The sequence below is a fragment of the Polypterus senegalus genome, chromosome 11, assembly GCF_016835505.1.
Source record: "Polypterus senegalus isolate Bchr_013 chromosome 11, ASM1683550v1, whole genome shotgun sequence".
Taxonomy (NCBI): Eukaryota; Metazoa; Chordata; class Cladistia; order Polypteriformes; family Polypteridae; genus Polypterus; species Polypterus senegalus.
In genome coordinates, this window is record NC_053164.1 from 68,189,211 (window position 1) to 68,209,546 (window position 20,336).

The 20,336-nt window shown below is 38.2% G+C and overlaps 1 protein-coding gene across 1 annotated transcript; it reads right to left on the bottom strand.

The window, feature by feature from the left end:
* Positions 1–399: 399 nt before the first annotated feature.
* LOC120539126 (zinc-alpha-2-glycoprotein-like) lies at positions 400–18,243 on the bottom strand. The gene is made up of 3 exons (XM_039768919.1): positions 18,058–18,243; positions 11,980–12,264; positions 400–969 (listed from the first exon to the last, which is right to left on the bottom strand). The coding sequence occupies exons 1-3, from the start codon at positions 18,110–18,112 to the stop codon at positions 959–961; spliced, it is 351 nt and encodes a 116-aa protein (XP_039624853.1). The 5' UTR covers positions 18,113–18,243; the 3' UTR covers positions 400–958.
* Between the last annotated feature and the right edge of the window lie 2,093 nt (positions 18,244–20,336).

Here is a 20,336-nt window from a genome sequence, read left to right on the forward strand (position 1 = left end):
TCCAGGTACCCAATAAAGGGATCCAGCGACAACCACTCAGTGGCCAGAATCAAGAGGAAGAGGATGAGGTTGCCAGGGAGGAGTGGTGGAGGAAGAGAAAGTGCTTGGTTACCTTGTGTGCTTAGGGCACTGTGCTTGGGACGGTGTTGTGGCTGGAGGGATTACGGGGAAGACGTTCCCTACAGCTGAAGAAAAATAAGTATTTGTTTTATTTTACCTGTGTCTCTCGTGTGAATCTGTGTCGGGTCAGACTCAATAGAGCGCCTTTTCTTACAATACCTAAAAAGCATATGAAACAATTAAAAGTAAAAGAAGAAAATACTTGGAAGATCACCAAATTGTTATAATTATTTCCCAAACAGGAAAGGTAACATCACAAAAATACTCTTCCAGACTTCATGAATGCAAACAGATTTATTAAATGATTTAAGAAGATTGATATTTCAAGAAATTGAATCAGTAGACAGTTTTCCTTTGCTCTCTCTATACTCTACAAGTTGTTTCTAAAGTGTTCTTTACTTTTAAGCTCCCTTTAATAACATTTTGATTTTTAATCATAATCATTGTTAATATTTACTGAGATGCACTTACAATTAGATTAGACTGTAACTGAGCTAACCAAATTATAAAAATCTCTTCAAAAGAAGGAGTCCTTGATTAGCCCAAAACACTTTTAAAAATGTTCACATCTAAAGTGACTTTGCAATTTGCAATAAGTGTGTGATTGGTGACCTATTGCCTATTAAAGAAATATCAACACTGTACTTAGAGTGAAAGAAAAATATTTATGAAGACAGAAGATACAGAAGATCAGATGGACAGACATCTTTGCTCATAACACCACCCAACAGCACCCATAATTTGTTTCCCGACTGTTTGTTTTCTGGCCTTGAACCTCGTTGATCCATTGTGTAGTTCAAAGGTTTGATTAAAATAGGACTGATCTCTTGATGTTGCTTCATTTTTTTCCTGCCAAAAAAAAGAAATGAAAAATTATACCCTGAAACAAATGAATAAAAAAGGTGGCATATTAACAAAAGACAAAAAGATTTTTGAAAGTAAATGTAAAATTCTCCATGACATATTGCTCAGACTACCTGGCTTACAACAATTCCATTATCTAAGCCTGAACAGGGTCACGGGGGCTGGAGCCCATCCCAAAAGGCATAGGGCACAAGGCAGGAATAATGCCTGGTCAGGGTGCCAGTATGTTGCAGGTTTACAGTAATACTCTGTTTGTATTTTATTATGTGAATAAATTATTACTGGTATATTTGATCAATTTCTTTGGAGGGCTCTACTTCTATAAATAGTGTAAGGATAGACAATGGCTTCATTCTATGTCAGCCTGCTGTGAGTACCACAGTGGGTGGACTGGTGTTCCAAATGGGATGGAGGATGATTCCTTTCCTGGCCAGGATGCCAGGGTACAGGAACTGTTACCCAGCCAGGAGGCCAATACAGTGGAAGGACCAGAGGAGACAACAACATAAGAGTACTTTCTCCCACAGTATGTTAGATGGCAGCATCCCTGGATTAGGATTCCCACATGGACACCCGCAGGGAATGCTGAGACCTGTCTTTCAAAGTTCAGCTCTGTTCAGTTCCGTGGTGGCCTCTAGAATTCACAATCCCTACTTTCAGGGGCTTCCATTTAATCCAGAAGTTCATCCAGTGGGATATGCCCTAGCAATGGAAGTGCTCCTGGGTCATAAGTAAAAAAAGACGCTCGACTTCATCCAGGCACGTTGGAGTCAGGAGTGGAGGATGAACAACACTCGCCTGGGAGGAGTGGAGGAGAAGAAGAGAAAGAGGAAGACTTTGTTGCATTGAACACGAAGCCCATAACAAAAGGTACTTGTGTTAGCGAGGTTGTGTCTGGGGTTTGGTGTGCTGCAATGCCCCCTACTGGTCATAGTGCCTTTTATTTAATACCAGCTGAAATACCTGGTATTCCCTGGGTATATTTGTATAATGGGTTCAGATAAGAAAGCAAACATTTATGTGTTTTTGAAATGTGAACCCTTTTCTCATTGCTGGCTGAAATGCAAGTCTCCTGTCCGTCATCTACAATACATCTCTGATAATTATCAATTTCTCTGCTCTCTTGTAACCATTCTTAAAATGATTAACTAATCATCACCATTTCTGTCTTTATCATATGGCGCTTTTCCACTGCATAGTACGGCATGACACGGTTCAGTTCAGCTCACTTTTGGGGGGTTTTCCACTGGGAACAGTACCTGGTACCTGGTCCTTTTTTTAGTACCACCTCAGCCGAGGTTCCAAGCGCGCCGAACCGTTACCAAAACGTGGCGGTAAACTCTGCTGGTCACTGATTGGCCGGAGAAAATCGTCATTACTGCGTCACTGGCTATTCTTTTCTTTAAAGGTACACACATGCGGAAGTTTGTGTCTCGTCTCTCCATCGCTGGACGCAGTTTGTTGCATAAGTGGATGAATGTTTCTTCAGACATTCAAAAGTTCTCCAGCCACTGAGTGTTTGTAAAACCGGGAACAATCACATCCCACCACTCTGAAGCACAGTTAAATGTCCAAACAGATGGTCTGTTGCGGCAACTTTTTTGCAAAATGTGGAAGATCTGTAATATACAGAATCAGCATTTTAATGTTACACTGGCAGTTAAGTTCATTTTATGCTTTGCAACAGTGATAAAAGTTGGCTAGTGATGTGCTTTTTTTAGATGCTTACCCTTGCGCGTCGTCGAGCTAAAGTGTTGTCGTTGTCTGCGTGTTGTTGTAAAAGTTCCACGGTGTCACGGCAGTAGAGGCGGCACAACTATAATGACACGTGAATAATCCCGCCCACTCTAAAGCAGTACTAAACTGCAGTCGAAACGCAAAACCAAGCGAACTGAGCCGAACCAAGGTGAGCTGTACTGAACCGTGCTGTGCCGTACTATGCAGCGGAAATGCGCCTATATTAAGGTAAATTTTGTTCTGGTACAAGTTCTTTCTATTTTTATATCCTTGTATTATGCTTCTTCATTACAAGGCTCTGTAAATAGTATATAGCATTTAATGGAATATTTCCCTCCTAATGTCGAGATATTTGAATTTCACACTAATTTATCCATAACGAAAATATTATTTTGTTTTTTGGGTGCACATATAAACAGTTTGCTACTGCTGCTAACCCAAGAACAAGACACATATAGTTGTGAATGTGAGGAACAGCGGAGTTTCAAATCAATACCACTTATTCTGACAGGTTGACACAGAGAATTGTTAATTGTTATGGCAAAGCACAGGAAATACTTTATAACATACAGGGACAATTTTCAAATGACACAAATAACAATTGCAAGAGTTAACACATGTTTTTTGCTAAACATATTCAAGCTGCATACCATCAAGATACTTGGATTTTCAATTAAAGGAGATATTTATGTGTATACCTGTGTGTAAGTGAAGAGTCTATTTTATTAAACAAGATGTAAAGAGATAAAAACAATTACAAGATGTGCTGTGATGTGGATTGAGTTCTTGGAGTGAATATAAAACAGGCAGTAGAGAGCAAAGTTCTGTTAATATCAGTCACAGACCCTGCCATCTTAAAAGTCGTTCTTTCCTTTTCTTGATCCACAGCAATGTCTACACCTCTAGTGGTGCATCACTAAACGTGAAAGTTGCTGTGGAAATCACCGTGATCTGCCAGAAAACTCATAGGGATAAAGTACCGCATCAGATAGAAGGGACAGATGTTGTGTACTGAACAATATGGATTTGAGTACTATGAAATATGCTAAAAAACACGATTGTGGGTTTTAGGGGACATCCCTCTCCTTCTACAATCCTTGTTATGAATAGTGTCCACCATCAGTAGGCTGGAATCATTTCAGTACCTGGGTATTACCATTACAGTCTGAACTGGGGTGAAATCATAACTAATAAGAAATTCCTAATATCATATGATTTTACTCTATCACCATGAAAAGTTGTTTTATGAAAACTGCACTAATCTGTGTAACCGTTTCCTTCCGTTATTATCGGGCAAACATCACAGGTCTTTCAAATCAAGAACCACTCAATATGTCAATAATGTCTTTTCTATGGCAGTCAATCTGTTCAGTCATAACATCTGATTCATCTTCACCCCTCCTGGTTATCCGGCTACTTCCATCTGACCTAGACTATGCCTGCTTTACAAGATGTATACATTCCAGGCAATTCTGTATGTCTTTATATTGTTTTAATTTTGTGAAGTGTATCACAGTTTCATTAGTTATTGTGACATACAACTTTGTATTTTTTTAGTCATCTGATTGTTTATATTGCTAAATGTATTGAGGTAACACCAAGGAAAAACTAGAAAATTTTTTTTTCCTGGAAATAAAGAAAAATTCACATGGTTTATGCATTCATCTATTTATAGTTTAAATGCTGATCAAGAGATATCCAAAGAGAGAAATGAGAGGATGAGGGTCTACTGAGGCATCAAAGGCATCAGACAGAAAGTTGGGGCAAAGCCAAACCCTGCACTGAGGGTAGCGGAGTACAGTGCACAGTTTTAAATTGGATTAAATCACACCCAGACTGAGAAAATGTGTTATATAGAAAGTGACTGTCCACCTCAGCTCTCTCTGAAGGTACATAACATGTTCTTCTCGTCCAGCACTCTGTAAAAATTCTAAAGGCAAAGTGCCATGCGAACATTGATATATACTCACTGATCAAATTATTAGGAATATCTGTACACCTGCTTTCCATGCAATTGTCTATTTATCCAGTCATATGGAACCAACACAATGTAGTTCATGCAGTTAATATATACAGTTAACACCAGAATAGGGATGAATGTGAACCTGTTCATTTCAAGTATGGCATGATTATTTGTTCCAGATGTAATGTAACTGCTGATCTGCTGGGATTTTCAGACACATCAGTCTCTCGACTTTACACAGAATGGTGTGAACAATATTAAAACTTCCTATGAATGTCAGTTCTGCAGACGGGAATGCCTTGTTAATGAGAGGGTTCATAGGAGAATAGCCAGACTAGTCTGAGCTGACAGAAAGGCTATGGTAATTCAGATAACCACTCTGTACAACTGTGGTGAGCAGAAAAGCATCTCAGAAATATTAACACAAAAGCTAAAACAGAAGAAGACCACTCCGGTCAGCCAAAAAGTGAATGACTGAGCCTGCAGTGGGTGCACTCTTACCAAACCTGGAAAGGTGAAGACTGGTGGTAGGGTCAAAATTTGACACCAACATCTTGAACCCATGCAGCCAACCTGCCTTGACTGAACTGTCCTGGATGGTAGTGGTGCTGTAATGGTGTGGGGAATGTTTTCTTAGCACACTTTGTGCCCATTAATATCAGTCATTCGTCACTTGAATGCCACAGCCCATTTGAGTGTTGTTGCTGACCATTTTCAGCCTTGCAAATACCAGAAAATGTGAACACATTCCTCATCTCAAAATTGTAAATTAATGCATAATATTTCCATGATTGTAGCCAATGGTGGTTAATTAAAAATGTTGATATTTTTCTCAGGAAAGGAAAATGGACACTGGTCGATGTTTGTGGAAGAAAACAGGATTAATAAATCTAAAGAAAAAATATTTTTCTTATCAGTTTCCTTCCAATTAAGAAACTGATACGAAAACCTGCAGTTAACAGTGCACTCTAGAACCCAGAAATCTACTATCAAATTTGAAAAGATTTAGTTCTAAATGGAAAGACTCTATAATTTAGGTTCATACAAGAACCTGTTGAGCATGATCTGAACTAATTACCACCCATAACATTGACACAGAAGAATTTATGTGTCAACACCTTAGTATACCAACAGCACCCACCATTCGTTTTTTTGGTAATATCTAAAATATATCTAAAATGAGGTGGAAGCATTACAAATAATGTGAAGAATAATTAATTAATTGTTTGTGATATGTTTTCCTGTTACTGTTTCTATAAAACTGCACTGGATTAAGCAGGTTTAATAATAAAAAGATCAGGAGATGGCTAGATAAAATTGTTAAGGTTAGAGAATTACTAAACGGGGAGCTTCCTTTATAGCAGTGGCTCTCAATCTGTGGTATGCATACTGAGGAGTTACGGGGTGATACCTTAACAAGCAAACAAATTAACGTAGGGAGCTGCAAACACAAGGGGGGAGCAGAGAGAGACAAACAGAACCAGTACCAGTTACACGTAAAGAAGGAAAAAATCTTGCTGCTTTTTCAAGATAAAAAATGCTTTCATTATTAACATTTTATCAATTTATAGAATTGGTTCAGAAATAAAGAAATACCAGATTATTATTAGCTCCTGACCAATCAACTGTCACTTTAGCAGTAGTTTTAACTTGCAGCGTCTGAGCATTTGGATGAGAGATCTAAAGGGACGGCCAGGTTAATTGCCTTCTAATATAGCACCATATACAGCGCTGATAAATGAATGGAGCTTTGCATTCATCCTCTTATTGTAATGAATGTGGCTACAGTTGTGCATCCAACGCCCCATCCGTTTTATAACCAACTAATCCAGTTCAGTCTGACATGTACTGTACTACATAACCATAACGGGTAATTAGCAGGGCTGCTAAAACATAGTACAGTGGAACCTCGGGTCACGACCATAATTCGCTCTAAAACTCTGGTCGTAACCCGATTTGGTCATGACCCGAAGTAATTTCCCCCATAGGATTGTATGTAAATACAATTAATCTGTTCCAGACCGTTTGAACTGTATGTAAATATATATATTTTTTAAAGATTTTAAAGCACAAAAATAGTTAATTATACCATAGCATTGGGGCGGAGTGGTGACTCTGAGACTAAGGATCTGTGCTGATATACAGAAGGTTGCCGGTTCGAATCCCCTTCACTGCCAAAAGAGATCTTACTCTGCTGGGCCCTTGAGCAAGACCCTTAACCTGTAATTGCTCCAGGGGTGCTTTACAATGGCTGACCCTGCACTCTGTCCCCAAGGGGTATGCGAATCTAGAAATCTAATAAATTCCTAATACAAGAAATTGTATAAGGTGAAATAAAGAACAAAAAAAGAATGCACAGAGTAATAGTAAATTAAATGTAAAAACAATGAATAACACTGAGAAAACCTTGAACAGAGAAAAGTAACATTGCAAGAATTCATGCTATAGCCTTACGAACTGCTTGCTGTAAACACTTTTTTTTAATGAGTTTTAAGCACAGGGAAAAACATGAACATTTGAAAAATCTGTAATTTAATAAGCAACCAAGAAAAGTAACATTACAACAATGCAAGCTACGAACCGATCGCTGTAAACAGAAGTGAAGCGGAGACTAAAATCCAATAGAAAAAAGTCTTCATTAAATACAACGAGGTTAAAACAATGCTGGAATCAGTCTCTTTAAAAACAAACCCAGTGCATTCTTTAACTGCCTTCTCGGTCTTATGCGGCCAGCCCTCTCATCTCTCTCTCTCTCTCTCTCTGTCTCTCTCTCCACAGGGAATGCACAAGGAGAGACTGAACACGTGTGGAAATCATCGGAGCTCACAAACCGAAAGAGAAACTGGCTTGTTCGTAACCCGAGTGTGTTGTCATGAACAGATGCAAAAGTTTGGCGAACTTTTTGGTCGTAACCCAATTTGTACGTGTTCCGAGATGTTCGTGACCCGAAGTTCCATTTGTACTTAACTGCTGAAATCAAATCAGAGAACAGTGCATTTATATCATTTTGTCGTGTTTTTGCAATCAGACTAATGTTCAGTGCTATAATAACTAAAATACATCAAATGCAATGAAAGCACAAACAACAAATATTTGAATGGAATAGGAGAAAGTGGGACACAGCTTCTAGTTATGAATAATTATTGTTGTCAAATGAAGTGACATATTTTGGATAAATGCACTGGCATAAGTTATAAGAAATTCCGATCTGTTATGTGTGGCAACTTGAAAACAACAATAAAAAGTTTTTTAAGAGGAATACTGAAATAATACTAAACTTAAAGTGACAAGTTTGACTTAATGATAATAATACATTTTCTTCAAAAATGTTGCCATAAAGTTTAAAACAAATCTAAGTTAAGTAGGGTGAGATTTGTGAAAATGCAAGTATCAGCAGTTTGTGACATTTGAAATCTGAGTTAATTTAATTATTCCATCCAGTATCACACCTATGAACCAGTTAACGTCACTAAATCAGTAAAAGCGATTTTCTGACAAATGTGATTTGACAAGTGTGCTGTTTTAAAAGCAGCCTTGAAAAGTTTGTGTAAATAAATATCCAGAATTATCCTGGTATTCACCAATTTATTTGGTAATGACTTAATAATGTTTATATTCTTGGTCTTGGCATTAAGCAGTGCTTATTTTTCAGTTAATAAACAGAGTTTGCAAGTGAATGCATTGAGTATAAGAATGAGGTAAGATACATCGGGTAGTCCAGGGTTATCATAAATCATACACTGAAATGAAATTAAAGCTCTGAACTATACATATTTTTTAATAAATATATGGAAATTGTAGGCTTTATCATTTTTATTCCATATCAAATCACACTGTTGTTTATACATTAAAAACATTATTCATTAAAAAAAATTAGCTGCACATAAGAAAAAATTAAAAGACACACCTGAAAAAGCTATGTGTAATATCATATCAAATTCTCCAAATGCAAAATTTTTTTTGGCTGATAATATAATACCATCTTTGGATTTACTTAACAAGAGTTCAATACTTAAACATTTTAAAATTAAAAAAAAAATGTAGCACTTTGAAAAGCTTTCAATTCTTGTGGGTGGAAACTCCCAGAATAAAGATTCAGAATCACTGCTCTAAAGCCCCTGTGCATTACACAAATGAACTGTGAGGAAAGTAACATTTGACATTTACTGATTTTTATCACTATTCCAGTGCTAAGGGATTTTACTTTTGCAAAAACACATGCCTAGTAATAAAATAATACCCATCAGTCCAAAAAAATTCTTTTATACGTTCAGAAACAGTCAGCAGATCTTTCACAATAGCATTAGGCACAAGCAAATATCACTCTCCTATGATGGTGTAGTATACCGCACGTAGAATCAAAAATGAGTATGTCACTCTGATTTATAGTTTTAAATTATTAAGCAGATGTATGTTTAATTCTGTCAATATTACTGTATATATGTTGTAATAAACCTCACAATGAGACATAGCAAGATTTGGGGAAGCCACCCGTATAATGTGGTATCCTGGCTGCAAATCGTCTTTTTAAATAATAGTACTGTTGTGCTCAAAACCGAGTCCAATACAGAACTGAGGGAATAGGGAAAAGGTGGAGGCTTTTAAAGGGGAAGACAGGAAGTGAAGTCAAAGGGGTCGGGCTCATGGAGGTCTTCTGTCATTGGTGCAAGCCCAGACGTGACATCACAGGGGCCGGAGCCGGCAAGGTCTCCTTCCATTGGCTCGGTCCCTGAAGTGACATCAAGGGAACCAGGTGGAATCTCCTGTGAATGGTCTTCAGGCAAGGGAGATAAAGAGTCAGTGCACTCTGCCACATCCCGGTATGTCTCGGAACTGTCCTTACTCAAGCCCTTTAGCTGTCTCCCATGCGCACGTGTGTAACAATGTACATATTGAGAAAAGCAAAATAAATTTACACATTGTCACGTCTAGGCTCCTGAATTGCACAAAAGACAGGCAGGAGAGGACTGAGCAAAGAGAACATTTATTTCACTGGCAGGAACAGTACTCAGACTTTATTCAGCAATGGTGCGTTAATTCAAATTCACAGCAAAGAGGACAAATTCCTAATTGTCTCCATTATAGAAACTCCAATTCTTGAGTTTAAAAGAACTTGTAGATGTCTTCCTTGTGAGGGCTTTGGAGGGACACAGCAGAGGCTGGGACTGGGTCAGAGACAAAGAGAACAGGACATCAGGAGAGTGACGCTGGCTTTAAGGACTCATAGCAACGTATGATAAGTCCTTTACGTGGTAGAGCTGCTGCTGAACTAACAACTGCCAACAACTTGATATTTCTTTAGCATTAAAATGCTGTATAAAAGAGCGTTTCTCCATAACTAAAGTGGATTAACCTGTGCTAGGGAACGGGATGCATTTCGAATAGTCATAATATTTAAAAATCTATATTTTATACGAGAGAGAGAGTTAATTTCTGGCTGCAGACAGATAAAGTAGAAGAGTTGTATCTGGAATTGTATCACGTATTAAGGAAATGTAAATAATATTTGAATAAGATGACAGAAAGGGTGCAGCTACCACACCCTGGTGCTACTGCCACATGTCACAATGCTTTAACAATTCCAGTGCTGTTTTGTTGGAAGCCACCCAGCCAAGCAGCCTTCGGACCCCTTTTTTCCTAACCAAGCCATGTGGGCACAGCTGTGGAAACAAAACCTGAGCATCAGACGGGAATGTTGCCCTTGTTGCTAAGACTTTCTTCAAAGCTGTTCATGTTGTGCCTGCACAGTGATTTGTTTCAAGAATTCAAATTAGTTAAAGTTAGTTAAAGGGTAGCATTACGATGCCAGTTAAAATAACATTTTTCTGGGACCAACTCACATAGATATGGGTAAAGACTGGAGCACCAGTGAAACCCACATAAACACAAAGAGAGAGTGCAAAATTTATACAGACAGGAGCATTAAGATATTAAAGCAGATATTTACATGAAATAATAAAAGTTTATCTGAAGTTCATAAACACTAAATATATTTCACCAGTAATGGCAGAATGCACGATAGCGTGCAGTGAATACACTTGAGCAGTCATAGTTTTCAAACTCTCTGTACGTTTATCATTCGTTTACTCAGAGGTTGATGCGCTTGCTGCTTCATGAGCAGCTCTTCTTTTCTCCACCCTAGCGGCCCGCTTCTTCACTTCTTCTGTTGCCATCTTTTCAGATTAAGTCAGTTTTTGCGTTGCATTTACTTACTGTAGTACATTTTTTTTTATTTTTCACTTAAGTTGGCACTTTAGTGTTCAATCTGCCTCAAGAATGATTTAAGATATGAAGAAGTTGGGGAAGTGACAGCAATGGTGGTAGCGATGAGAACGGCGCCCATACGCACGCACCACACGGCCACCCACTGCTAAGAGTTGATTGTACAATAAAATAAAATAAAAATAAAAAGAGTAATAAAAATCATCACCCCAAAGTGGATAGTAGACGTCACGTAGTTCATGTGTAACAAATTACAGGTCAATAAGTCAAACGGTTTGCAAGCTGCAGGTGATTTAAAATCCTGGAAAGACAAACGAACAGCCATGGTAGCGTATTATTTAAGAAAATAATCTGTTCCAAAAATTTCAACCATCAGTTTTCTTATAATTGGTATGACCGTTAATATTTTGTCTAGTTTAATTGTACACAAAAGCCTATCAAAATATCAACAGTATGTTCAGCTAAAGGATTTACAGTTACAGTAATTGCTAAAGTATTAGATGAATCTGACTGTTTTTGAGTGCGCAGCTCAATTTCCTGGCATCCATTCCCTAAAATAACAAACTCCATGGAGAAGGTAGTCCAGGAAAGACTCTAAACAGCATCCAATTGCTAACAGACGTCATTTTTAACATCTGCGTGAGTGTGTCAACCAGCAGTCAATTATTGTGGTCGAACTGTTGGAGATGTGAACTTTAAACTATTCCAAAATTCATATTTGAGCTTTACACCCAGCTACTCAATACATTTTTAGGAAAGGAAAATAAGAAAGACTTTCAAATGTTTGGAATTTTCTTTGCTTGGGTAAAGAAAATTTCAATAAAATTAATAAATCAGAGCATTCAGAAGCACAGTGTGGCTCTCATACCTTTTTTTTTGTTTAAGTGTAACCATTTTTTTCAGTATTTAAATCATATTAAGAATTAATTCTTTTTGAACATTAATTTCTCTCTAACATGTAACCATTTTATGAACTGACAATAACATACAGATCATTTGTACAGAATAAACATTCCTAATATTTCACATGTTGCATTTCTAAGTATCTTGGACTATCTTTTTAAAACTCCTACCTTTTTTATTCAAGGGCACAATGAGTTTTCTTGGCAGGCTGGAATGTCCTACGTGGCAGTAGTAGCTAGCTTCTTCATAATCTGTATTACTCACATACACAACCTTGCTGATCTTGTAGGTTTTATCACCATTCAGTAGAAGTTGTCCACTCTTTGCTGGTACAGGTTGTGTTTCACCTTTGAACCACTGTACGTCAATAGCTTTAGGGTAGAATCCATTGACTTTACAAGTGAGCTCAATTTCTTCAGGCATTGGTTTCTGGAGGAGAGATACACTGAGACCAGCTGTAGATTTAATGAATAACTTTCAGAATTATTTTGCAGAATATAGAAGATCTTAATATGCCATACTATAAATTGAAACATCAATTGAAAACTGGCAAATAATTATTACTAATATAGTGTTTTATCTTATCTTATTCGTGATATTCAAATGTGTTTGATTTTACTTTGATTAATTAAGCTTCCTCTAATAGGATTCATGAGTCTCTTTACTTTTTCAAGAAAATTATAGGGAAAATACAGTAAGAGCTTCTCTTGTTCTAATATGTTATTCAGTGGAAAACCATCATTTTGAAACTGCAGGACCAATTTTAAAAGCAATGACAGTCACGTGGATTGAGGTGAGTTGTCCATGGCCTGTGAACTTTTTTCCTGCAAGGTTAAATATTTTCTCACACACATCATACATAGGGCAATGGTTGAGATTGTGTTTAATGTTTTCAATTACAATCCTATGTATTTTGTCTCAGTGTGCATTATAAGTTATAATGGTGATAAGGTTAGAGTAACTCAAATGCCCGAACAGAGTAGCTATTTTTTTGGGAATCGGAGGCCGTATACATAAACACTCTTGATGTTTTGCACATGCTTTCATGAGTAAAGCTTTTAAAGCCAAAGTGTGCATCATGAGAGTGACTAGCCAACTATTTGTGAGTAAATTCACGAGGTCCAGATCCTCAAGTGGAGAATTTAGCGTAAGGAAATGATAGCCAAGAGAGAGGGTAAGGGACTGTATTCAATCAGAGAGGCACCATCAATCTGGACTTCAGAGACCCATAAATGTTTAAGCCTGACATCTAAATCAAGACAAGCTCCTCATAGAGATGCTTCATTTGGTGCTGCTCTTCAGCTTTCATATGCCTTCGTAAAGTAATGTTTATTATTTGAAGTTGTGAAGCTTTTTGACTTGAAAGAAGGACATATTTTTATTAGGACTTTATATAAGACCTTCTGTGTTCATTTATATTTTATTATTAATACTCTATTTCAATAAATACTGTTTTTTTTTTAAAACATATAGTATAATTATGCATTGTTTGGACATTGTGAACTAATTAAGTAATAAAGTAGATACAGGGCACCTGATGTGGGTGGATTGTCACTTTATTTCCAGAAGGATTAGCAGACTGAAGAAGGTTGTCTCCAATAAAGAGCCCCACAGTAAAGAATAACAGAGCATTGGTTATTAAGGGGCAATAATTAAGGAATATCAGTCTTCAGTTTCTAGGGGACACACAGCGATATTAGTTTGGTCTGCTCTTGCCAAAGCTAGTGAGTCCGTATGTGAAGTACTGAGGAATGGCAGGATGTGTAGACATGAATCATAATCAGTACGTAAGTGGATATAGTGTGTGTGTCTGTGTGTGTGTGTGTATCTTTATGAACAAAACCTAAGCCTAGTCTGCATCAAAGTAGGCCAACTCAATAACAAATCTAGTAAGCCCTGCTCACCCCGCAATACTATTGTACATAGATAATAGTGACAATCTATAGATTGCTTCTGAAATTCTGAATCTTATAATAGTACTTGCAGCAATAGCAACTAATGGCATATTTTTCAAAAATAAAATTTTCATGTCATTATTTTTCAGGTTATTGTTATGTAAGTATATACCTCATACTGAGCTATAGCATACAATTTAACCCTCCAGGTGGCAGATTCAGATGTCCTCCTATAGACGTGTTGCAATGAATGATGCAGAATAAGATGCTATTAACTATGTGCCCCTTGGTGAAGGAGCTTTTTGAATTAATCACTTATGCATGAGGTGTCTCATTGGCAGGACACCACCATATTTCAAAGTTGTTTGTGTACAATGCAGTAAACACACAAGTCATTCAGAAGCAATAATTGTATTTCTCCATAGCCAAATGTGTCTTCTTTTAAAATAAAATCATAAGATTTTATTTTGTCTGCTCTCTTTCATCATTAAAATATGCAATTATCACACATATACCACAAGGGGTTACCCCAGCTGAGTTACTCTGCTTTTATCAAATATCCCACCTACATCAAGCCAAATGCAGTGAAATACTCATTACCATTGGATAGCATCGTTACACACAAAACTTGAGTTAGATTTGACTTTATTGAGAACATGTTTAATGAAGGACTCAAGGCTACACTTTATTTGTAAGTACTACTTAGTATGGCTTTGAGTCATCGCTGCATACAGTTTTAAAGTTTAAGTGTCATGGGTTCAATTAGCATACACAGAGGCTGTCTGCTGCACATTCTCCTTATGTTAGTTTTCTGAATAGCGCTCTTTCAATGTCAACTTAGAGTACATCAAAAAATGTTTCTTAACTTCTTAATATACACATAAGTAATTGAAATGCTGTACTCGTGTTTCTCGAACTTTCACACAAGGAAGATTGAATATTGCTGTATCATGCTGCTCACGTCTCTGTGTCGCAAAGGGGTAGACAGTGCCATGCAGTATTTTCAATCCTGTTTCTAATCATGCTGGCTTCACCCCCAGTTCCCCTACTAATGCCACCCCATGGGAAAAAGACAAACAAGCACAATTAAACAGTGGCCACAGGATCAGAGTGGTTGAAGGGAAATGTGGTTAGAAACAGGATAAAAAGTCTCACAAGGCCGTATTGCTCCACACAGTGGATGGTAAAGGTGGGGATCAGATTAGACCATAAACAAGACTAATATGCTCGCAAGCTGGCCATAGCCTCCTGAGACTCTAAAGTGCCCGACAAATACTGGTTTAGATGTATGTGTCTGTATGAGTAGCTCTGCACTCAGGGCTGTCAAGAAAGGCATTGTCCTCACTCACGTAACCCAGCACTGGAAAAAGCTGGTGTGAAAATGTATTGTAATGAATTCATACCCAGCCGGGACACCTCTGTAATGGAAAGATCGACCAAAATACCCCCGGCTTGCTAAAGTGCCACGGGTTTGGAGCACTAGGGGGTGCATGGAGAGTGGCTGAGCCCTCCTCTGAAGGGCTGCCACCATACCTGGAAGTGCGGCCAGGAGATTGCCCCAAGGAAGATGCTTGTGCGGGAGAGACTGCCAAGGTTAATTAGCCCCTGCCAAACCAGCAATCAGCACACAGAAAACAAAAGGGGTGCAGACAGTGCAGGGACTCTTTATCCCATAGGGAGATCCAAACTCTCACTGCACCCCAGAGAAAAAAAAAAGGGACACGTAAGAAAAAGAGCAGGTCCCCTGACACTGTAGCATGTGAGTCAGGCAGAGGGATAAGCTGAGCTTGGCTGGGTATAGAGCAGAGCAGGACACCCAGTTGTGCTACGAATGCCGCTGACCAGGTCATGGCTGGAGACGTTGTCCATACAGGGAAAACAGGAGACAATACTGGCACTGGCCACTCTGTTGTTTCTGTTGTTCAGGGCAAGGGTAGGGACTGGTCAACCATGGACTCTCCTGGAGGAAGACAACCCTCACAGGACTGAACACTTCACCCCACAGAGCTCAGCTGAGGGAGGGGCAGTGTAACGGATGGCCAGGAATCTTATCAAGCCAGGATGTCTCCATAACTGTAGGGCCAAGAGAAGGAGCTTGCACGGGATAACACTTCCTCAAGGATAACAGAGTGCAGCCCCCTGGATTGCTACAGTGCCATGGGTTTGGAGCATGGAAGCTCAGCCCTGTTGTGGCTCATGGCCCCCGCCAGGGGGCACATGGAGAGTGGCTGAGCCGTCGTCTGCAGGGCTGCCACCACACCCATAAGTGTGGCCGGAAGGAGATTGTGGAACATCTGGAGCACTTCTGGGAACCCTATAAAAGGAGCCAGCTACCACCACTCCGAGAGCCATATTCAGGAGGAAGGGAGACTAAGCTTGCCAGGAGGAGTGGAGGGGGACTGGACAGAAACAGAGGAAAGAAAAGAAAAGAAAGTATTATGTTTGAGCTTTGGAACTGTATTTACTAGAGGGAAATGGGAAAGAAAAAATAAAAGCATGTGTGTAGAACTTATGTCCTGCGTCTGTCAGTGTTGGGTCTGGACAGAAGGAGCACCCTCTGAAGGCCACAGTATATATGTACTTAGTTTATTCCAGATGTGAAATGCAAGAAAAAGGCAACAACAATAAACAATAAAAAAATAAATAACACATTGAACTTCTGTAGGGCAACTGTGACAAAAGACAGAAGATGTGTGAAATGCAGCACAAAAAACCCAATCTAGTGTACAAAATGTAAGGTTCCTCTGTGTCTAATGGTAAACAAAATTATTTTAAGGACTGGCATGAAAAATAATTTGAAAGTAAAAATGAGTACAAAATTATAAATACATAGTTAGAAATTACTTACTGCTTCACTGTGGTTTTTATTCAGTAAGTACATTTCTCTTTATTATAATAAAAAAATCCTGGGACGAAGCAATACTTTTTATCCTGGGATGAGATGTGACTTTCTTAGAGATAATTTTAAGACCCGCGAGACAAGACTGTATGCAAAGAGATTTGGAAAAGTCCTGTCCACATATAAAACATTTACAACCACGCGTACAGTTCAATCACTTCTGATTCATGGGAATTCTTTTGTCAGACACAGTTCATGTAGAGAGAGAGAAACGAAATTCACTCACGGGCAGTTATACATTTTGTTGTCACGTTGTAATTCCAAACACGGCATCAAAATTCAATGCGATATTGATGAAGAGGTAATTCCAAATATTGTTTTTACTGAAGTGTTATAGTAAAAGTGTAAGTTTAAAAAGTATTTTGAGTGTGAATTTCAAAGCAAAAAAGAATGAAAACATATAATGCAACCAATACCTGTAACGCAACATGAAACATAACTGCAGAGCAGGTTAGAGATTATGAAAGTACTAAAATTCAAAAGTCTCAAAAATTGATAGTAAAGATCAATAAAGAGGCCTATCCATGAGAATTAAAAGATTTGTTGTTTGGTCAAAGTGTAATCCACATACGTAACCAGCAGAGACGCAAAGTTACTGACACGTAGCGCAGGCAGGGGGGTTGGCACTGGCACTGAAAGTACTTCCGGGTCCTCAATAAAACTTGACTGGAGGAGAGCAGTGTGGTAGAGAGAGGAGAGAAGAAGAGAGAAAGAGGTACACATTTGTGTAATAAATCCCCTTTAATTTTAACCCAAAACTGTTTTGTGTGATCCTGTTTGGGGTTTGGGTGTAAAAGACGCTCTCTAGAATTCACAGCCTATATTCAATAACAAAAGGTTTTCAATTAGTTGCCAGAAGACAAAGAAACTGTAAGGCAATACCAATGAAAAAATAAATTATACATACAATTTATTGGTTACATACATATTAATTATATGCTTTTGGTTAAATACTGTATAATCATACAATTCAATGATGAGAATCACAAAATAGTCAATGGGAGCCTTGTGCTTGCACTTTACTCAATAGTTTTTCAATATTAGGCTTTATTAAATTAAATTAAAGACAGTCTCAAAGCTTTTTGTAATTGCAAACATTTTTTGTTTTGTTTTTATAGCACTAAGAGCAGAAAACACAGTTCTAAACAAGTATATTGAGTGAAAAGAAAGGAGTACTTTAAACAGTATGTTCAATAAAGATACGGCACTTTGCCTGAATAGGCTTTCTTTAACTTTTATTATTACTTACTGTAGATGAATACCAAATCACATTATAGCAGCAAACAATGCAGGAATTTGAAAAATTTCAAATTGTTCCTAAAGTTTTTCTTGTATTGAGGATATTTAACAAAAATAAGATGCCGGTTAACATCTTGAGACTGTAATAAATAATAAAAAATAAAAACTTGCAAGTAATTTCAAGCAAAAAAAGTCTTAGTGAATTTAAAACTTACCAGCAAAACATATTTGTAACCCACAGATTATTCCAAGTACTTTAAGCCAAAACATATCTGAAAATTATAGCAAAAAACTTCTAAAGTTCTGAAGATATAAAGCAACAAACAGTGGAGAATATCACATATGATAGTCCGCTTTCACACCCAGCTTGTGCTTCAAGTGCTTTAGTTCCTCACCGAGCCAGTTTGATATGGGCAGGGACACAAATAAATTTTAATCATGACTTGACGTTATTCATTTCTAATGGTGACAGACACACAGAGGGAGATTCCTTAAGACTGCATATCAAGAATATCTAAAGGTCTTGTTTGTGAACATTCAATGCAGTGTTAAATAAAACAAACATTTTCCCAAGCCAAGCTCTGATGTTTTATTTAGTTTTAGTTCATTCTTCTGATTTATGTCTTTCTAGACACCTTACCTTTGTTTGCTTCCCATCGTTACTTCTTTATAAACTTAACCCTTGACAGTAAGTGTCTCATGTGCACTTAACTCTGTAGTTACTCAGTTATTACCAATATTATGTGTATTTTGTCATTATTAATGTATAGTTAGTGTGTACATCAAATACTTGTACTGTACAGGTAAGTAGACAATCAAGTACAGAACAGGAATAAGAAATGAGTTGTCACCTATCTACTTACTTAAGTTATACAGTATTTTCACAGTAATCACACAGATGTATACTGCAGATATGCTGATGTAATTACTGTGTACGTTGTAGCTGGGAAAAAGAGGACACAGGACAAAGTCAGATGCTTGGGGTGCCACATGGGCAAAAATAAAATTAAAAGGAAATTATGTGCCAACACGTCTTCATAACAGTCTCTCTTGTCTTCTCTGAAACTTCAGTACATGAGTTTCATGGGTTAGTTCAGCACAGAAGTAAGGTCATAATGAAACACCACCTACCGGGAGTTATCTCCTTTTATATCATGTGGACTACAAGGGACACGGCTTACTTCACTTCAATAGCCTTGAGAGGAACATGTCAAAGGAACCTACTGACTAAAGCTAACGTAACATGTAAATCTAACCTTTAATGTAAAAATTCCTTGCGTACTTTCATTTTTGCAATGTCTTTGATTAATAATAAATAATAATAAAAGTGTCATTAAGTGTGAATAATCAAGACAGTCGATGACTTTGTGCTCAACTGATATTAATGCTAAGTCATTATGTTCAATCTGATGTGCAGATGCCCTGGCAGGTTAGGAGCATGATCTGCCCTCCCATTGGGCCCCACCCACTACCCCAGGCCCTACCATCATCGTCGATGCTGCTTGTCATCACTGTTTCCTCTCTGCTCTCATGTAACCATACTGGTAATTCTCCCACCAAAAATTTGTACTTCTGAAATATGGACCTGTAAGTTGTATTTGGTTACGTCTAAAAAAAAGGCTGGGCAGGGCCCTTTGGCAGTGGGTGCCCTAAGCGGTCACCTACTTTGCCTATGCCTAAAAACAGCCCTGCAAACAGAGGTGATGCAAAGCAGGTAGAGCAAGAATTAGATTTGCCAACCCTAATGTACCAACATCTATGTTTTTGGACTTCTCTAGCGCCTTCAACACCACTCAACCTCTGCACCTTAGGGACAAGCTGACAGAGATGGGAGTAGATTCATTCCTGGTAGCATGGATCTTGAACTATCTAACAGACAGATCTCAGTATGTGTGTGCAGGTCTGACATTGTGGTCAGCAACACAGTAGCGCCACAGGGGACTGTATTTTCTCCAGTCCTGTTCAGCCTATATACAGTACATCAGACTTTCAATACAACTCAGAGTCCTGCCACGTACAAATGTTCACTGATGACACTGCTATCATGCATCAGGAGTGGGCAGGAGAAGGAGAATAGGAAGCTAATCAAGGACTTTGTTAAATAGATAGATAGATAGATAGATAGATAGATAGATAGATAGATAGATAGATAGATAGATAGATAGATAGATAGATAGATAGATAGATAGATAGATAGATAGATAGATAGATAGATAGTGCGACCCAAACCACTTACACCTGAACACCAGCAAAACCAAGGAACTGGTGGTGGATTTTAGGAGGCCAAGGCCCCTCATGGACCCCGTGATCATCAGAGGACACTGTGTGAAGAGGGTACAGACCTATAAATACCTGGGAGTGCAGCTAGATGATAAATTGGACTGGACTGCCAATACTGATGCTCTGTATAAGAAAGGTCAGAGCCGACTATACTTCCTTAGAAGGTGGGCGTCCTTCAACATCTGCAATAAGATGCTGCAGATGTTCTATCAGA

What these genes read in the sequence shown, in the direction of transcription:
- LOC120539126 (XM_039768919.1), bottom strand. Translation starts at nt 18,112, where the DNA reads ATGTTTTGGCTTAAAGTACTTGGAATAATCTGTGGGTTACAAATATGT. An exon ending in GTTACAAATATGTTTTGCTG is followed by an intron (nt 12,265 to 18,057) that starts GTAAGTTTTAAA and finishes TTAAATCTACAG; the next exon opens with CTGGTCTCAGTGTATCTCTC.